Source organism: Mastomys coucha, unplaced genomic scaffold, assembly GCF_008632895.1.
Source record: "Mastomys coucha isolate ucsf_1 unplaced genomic scaffold, UCSF_Mcou_1 pScaffold22, whole genome shotgun sequence".
Classification (NCBI taxonomy): domain Eukaryota; kingdom Metazoa; phylum Chordata; class Mammalia; order Rodentia; family Muridae; genus Mastomys; species Mastomys coucha.
The window spans coordinates 115,860,139-115,865,518 of record NW_022196905.1 but is presented as its reverse complement, the minus strand read 5'-3'; the positions used below and the strand labels follow the sequence as shown (position 1 = coordinate 115,865,518).

The following is a 5,380-nucleotide window of genomic DNA, read 5'->3' as shown; positions in this document are numbered from 1 at the left end:
TTCGAGACCGGGTTCTTTTTTTCCTATTACTATGGTGTGGGTGTGTGTGTGTGTGTGTGTGCACGCATGCGTGTGTATTCACAAATATGGTTGCTCATGTGTGCAAATGTCAGACAGAAGTCCTCATCAGGTGACTTCCTCAGTTGCTTCCCCACCTTTATATTCAGGACAGGGGCTGTCAGTGAACCTGAAGCTCATCACCTGGACAGACAGGCAAGCCCCAGCGATCCTCCTGTCTTTGCCCCTCGAGCACTAAGCTTATAGATATTTACCACCACATCTGGCCACTTCTGTGAAGTCTGGGACTGAACTCAAGTGCTCATGCTTGAGTGGCAAATGTTTCAATGACTGAAGCTCCCCAGCATCAGCTCTGTTTGAGACAGGGTCTCGCTAAGCAGCCCTGGCTGGCCTGGGACTCCCTAGGTAGACTTCAAGCTGACATCAAGCTTACAGAGAGCCACCTGCCTGTGCCTCCTGGGATTATATCCTTAGGCTAGAGATATGCTATGGGAGGATGTGTTTCTTCCAGTTCTGCGTTCAGTGACATGATGCAAGCAGCTAGCAGAAGCATTCGACTACAGAGACCACACAAAACAGGTTTCCCACCCTTCAGCACACCAGGACCCAAGCCCAAGACAGGAAGTCTCTATGGCCACAGAAGATTCTTCCTTGAACCTGTTTTCCCACCCCCACCCCCTTCAACCACAACACGTAGCCCAGGCTGGCCTTTCACTTACTACGTAGGTGAGGATGAGTTTGAACTTCTTATCCTCCTGCCTCTACCTCCCATGCTGGGATGACGGGTCTAGATAAGCACAGTACCTAAGGATAAGCCTGAAACCTAAGAATTCAGGCATGCCAGGCAAGTGCTCTAACTAAGCGCTCTCCTCCAGTTCCCACCAGCCTGTTTCTAAATTTGTAAAATGAGTAAGACACAGGAGACCTTTGGTGAGTAGGTATGAGCTAGAGGAGAGAGGAACTGTACTGATGAACAATTTTATATGCTGGTTCCTAGTTTTACTTTTTATGTCTCCTGTGCATGAAACAATTCATTCATTCATTCATTCATTCATCCATCCATCCATCAAATGATTGCTCAGCACCTTTTTGTGCAAGATACAATGACAGTGTGATTTTTTTTTTTTAGGATTAAAAAATATCTTAATTATGTGTATGCACTGTATGTATGGACAGGTATTTCTGTGTGTATAGAGCATCCGTGGAGTCCAGCAGATGGTGTTGGGGTCCCTGGAGCTGGAATCATAGGCAGTTGTGAACTGCTGGATATGGATGCTGGGAATAAAACTCCAGTGCTCTTAAAGGGGAGCTTGAGAATGTTGGGGACTTCCCCCCATTAATGGCAAATAGACCTTCAAAAGCCAATAGTCTATAAATCTGCCCCACCTACTAAAAACTTTCATGCACATAATTTTTAGAAAACTTTATGTATGTTTTTTATGTATGAATTCTGTTTGTATGTATGCCTACATACCAGAAGAGGGCATCAGATCCCATTATAGGTCACAACCTATAATGGCACCCTGTGGGTGCTAGTATTTGAACTCAAGAACTCTGGAAGATAGTGTCATCCTGATATTCGTGGGCTCATTTGGACAATAACCCTGAGTTTTCACATAGACCTCAAAAGTTAGTAACTATAAGAATCATAAATCTTCCAAAGATAAACATGGTGATGCAGGGCCAGGCTTGTGACCTCAGCTACTTGGGAGGTTGAGACAGGAGAATCACAAATTCAAGGCCAGCCTTGGCAATTTTATGAGACCCCTTTTCAAAAATAAAAAAGACTCAGGAATATAGCTCAGTGGTAGAGCATCTATGTAGCATGCCATGAGGCCCTGGGTTCAATTCCCCACTGCTGCTCAAACACATATACAGCTCAAAGGTATGCTTGCTCTCCTGCTCCTTATAAATAAGCCTTATTTATGCCAGCCTCTTGCCTACATCCCTGGCAATCCCAGTGTCACTAGGCACTGGTTTGTTTTTATTTTTTGCACATGAACGCGCGCGTGCGCGCGTGTGTGTGTGTGTGTGTGTGTGTGTGTGTGTGTGTATGTGTGTGTGTGTGTGTGTGTGTAAGGACAGAGGTTAATGTTGGCTATCTTCCTCAAATTGCCTCTAGCTTGTGTGTGTGTGTGAGGTATTCATGTGTGTGTATATGTGTGCACATGTGTGCATACAGGTATATATATATGTGTATGTCCACTGGTGGAGGCCACAGGTCTCTTTTGAGACTAGGAGCCTCAGGGATCTCTATTCATCCCTAGCTCTGGAACTGCAGACAGGATCTGGCTCCCTTGACTGTTTTACTTGTCCTCGTTTTGTGCTTGTGCCACTGAGACACATCAGCCCCTACTATGTATTATTTGTGTGTGTGTGGGAGACGGTGTCTCTCACTGAACCCAGAACTTGTTGATTTTTGGCTAGGCTGCCTGTCCTTTGCCTCCCCAGAGCTGGGGTCATAGGCATGAGCTGCGGTACCCTGTAACCCCATCTTCCTGCACAACAAGCTCTTTCCCCAGCCTCTGTTTCCCCATTTCTCCGGAGACAAGCTTTACAGCTATGGCCCAGGCTGGCCTAGAACTCACTACATCGTCTACATTGGCCTGAAATAACTGCCACCAGGGGAAGGCTAGTGGCCACCTATCTATTTTTGTCACAGCATTTGTTGAGATCTGAAACTACTTCCTATTTATATTCACATGGTTATTGTCTACCCGTTAAAATATAAGCTCCTTGAGTGGGCCTTAGTCGCTGCTGTTAACAGTGCTGGCTTCACAGCTGAAAGTTCAGTAACACTTGTCCAGTGTAGGCAGACGTTATTCAAGCGTCCCTTTACTAATCTGTAATCAGCATCAATTTCTTCCCACTCGGATGCAAACGAAAAAGGAAACTCCGGGAAACCAGCGCTGACTCGGTGGTGGCCTGGGAGTCGGGTAGGAGTTACAGCAGGGAGGACGAAGGAAGGGGTCCATCAGGGGAGAAGTCTGACAGGTGACTAGTAGCAGGCCGACCCACTCCCTAGGGCGGAGGAGGAAGTGGAAATGACAAGGGGGGAAGAAAAAAAAAGAAGCCGGACCCTAGATTTAAAAATAAATGAAATGCCATCGTTCTTAGGTTCGAGGCTCTAGGGTGGGACTAGGGAACACTGCAGGACTGGGGCGGGGGGAAGCGGGGCGAGAGAGCCGGTGCTGGAGGCAAAGGCTGGAGAACAGGGGGAAGTTTCCTCTCTCCCAGGCCTTCTGACACAGGTCTCCTGCCTCCCCGCGAGCCCTCGCCCCGTTCGGCTCCCCGCCCTTGGGGCTCGAAGCCTTACCAGCATCTTGACAGTGTCCGGATTCGATCCAGAGATGCTGAACCCAGAGAGCGCAGCGTTTCCGGCGAACTAGCCTGGGTGGTGTGGGCGGAAGCCGGAAGAGGCGGGCGAAGTGAATAAACTCACTTCCGGCCACGCCCCCACGATTTGCTACGGCTGCGCTGATAGCAAAGGACACCAGGGGGCGCGCCAGCACTAAGTTGTGTGTGGCGCCTGCATAAAACGCGTTCAGGAAAAAAGGCTGGGCTTTGGAATTGAAGAATCCCTCTCAAGGGGTTAATAATCAACTCCCGTTTTTTGCTCATTCCCTCATTCAGCTTCAAATCCAATACCACTCAATTGCCTGATTTACCCTTCTGCTATGTCTAGTTTTTTACGTTTACCACAGTGCAAGTGGGGGAAGTCAGTTCTTATTCTCCACCATGAGACTCTCAGGATAAACTCAGTCTTCAGAAACTGAGAAACTTCAGAAACACTGAGCCGTCTCGGCAGCCACTATTTTTATTTTTTGTTTTTTAATTTTTATTTTGTTAGTGGTGTGTCACCCACTAAATGTATATCATCCACCACTGACACCCATCATATATGTATGTAAGTATGTATTTTGAGTCTCACTGTATAGCCCTTGCTAACCTGGAACTTGCTTTGTAGACCAAGCTGGCCTTGAACTCTGAGATCCACCTGCCCTTGTCTCCCAAGTGCTGAGACTGAAGGTATATGCTACCACCATACCCAGCCAACCACTTTTTATGTTTGTGAGACCAGGTATTAACTATGTAGCCCAGGCTGGTCTCTACAATGTCTGGCTTGTACTTTGTATGACTGCTGAGCAGCCAGGTCCTGGGTCTGAATCCTAGTTCCAACATGACTAGCTGCGTTATTCTGGGCAACTTAATTTACCTCTCTATGCCTCAGAGGTTCCTCGCCTAAATACAGAGACCACAGTATTTACCTCATTGCTTAGGGAGGCTAAAATGAGATACAAGAGAAGTATTTAGGGGCTGGAGAGATGGCTCAGTGGTTAAGAGCACTGACTGCTCTTCCAACCGTTTTCTTTGATCAACAGACTAAATCATTCCCCGCTTTGTTACTCCTCCATTCCCCTTTCATGGTCAGTGTTGCCAGGGTGTGTGAGAATCTCCACACTATAGAACCCATTTGTATTGTTATGTCCACCTCCCATGAGGTTGTCAAATCTCTGAAGTCAAGCTGGGCAGTGCATGCCTTTAATCCCAGCACTTGGGAGGCAGAGGCAGGTGGATTTCAGAGTTCGAGGCCAGCCTGGTCTACAGAGTGAGTTCCAGGACAGCCAGGGCTATATAGGGAAACCCTGTCTCGAAAAAACAAAACAAAACAAAATCAAAACAAAACAAAAACCTCTGAAGTCAAGTCCATTAAAGGCCAGGAGTCCAACGAAGACCGGAACTGTCCCCACTCAGACCCTGCCCCGACGACACACATAACTAGATTTTCTGAGTCACAAACCAAGGAGACACCTTCCCCCCCACAAGGGACAGTTTCTGGGAACCTGTTTAATGGGAGCCCAGAGACCACAGACCAGGATGTTTTCAGCTCTCCCATACTCCTAGGCCACAGAAAGTCACCAGGTAGTTTGCCCCATTCCCATACCAGGCCCTAGTGCACAGCTCAGCCAGTCAAGGCACAGACAATTGACTCTTCCCCCAAGACTTGGCCCCAGATGCCAGTGACTACTAATTCAAAGGCAGCCTCACTTGGTTTTATTGAAAATGGATCAGCCAGGCTGTGGTGGCGAAATCCACCTGCCTCTGCCTCCCAAGTGCTGGGATTAAAAGTGTGCGCCACCACTGCCCGGCCACACTAATTTTCTAAACAGGTACTGCCAACATTCTGACCCCTGGGGAAACTAGCCTGTTTAAGAGTTTTTCTGGAATAAGTATTTCACAGTCTGCCTAAAAAATAAGAACGTAAGAACGTAAAGAGGATGACCTGTTTCCTTTTTGTTCATATATACAAATCTCAAACACAGTTTTCTTTTTTTTTTTTTTTTTTTTTTTTTTTTTTTTT

General features: G+C 47.1%; 1 protein-coding gene and 1 long non-coding RNA gene across 2 annotated transcripts in view; both read right to left on the bottom strand.

Annotated features, from left to right (window-relative positions):
* The window catches only part of LOC116068362, an 8,920-nt gene extending 5,276 nt beyond the window's left edge, over window positions 1-3,644 (bottom strand). The window contains exon 1 of the long non-coding RNA XR_004109556.1: window positions 3,335-3,644. This is a non-coding gene — a long non-coding RNA (uncharacterized LOC116068362). The remainder of the gene's footprint in view (window positions 1-3,334) is intronic.
* A 1,537-nt stretch (window positions 3,645-5,181) lies between these two features.
* Window positions 5,182-5,380, bottom strand: part of LOC116104639 (GPN-loop GTPase 3-like) — an 8,746-nt gene continuing 8,547 nt past the window's right edge. The window contains exon 6 of the mRNA XM_031391143.1: window positions 5,182-5,265. Within this exon, the coding sequence (XP_031247003.1) occupies window positions 5,182-5,265 (84 nt within the window). The remainder of the gene's footprint in view (window positions 5,266-5,380) is intronic.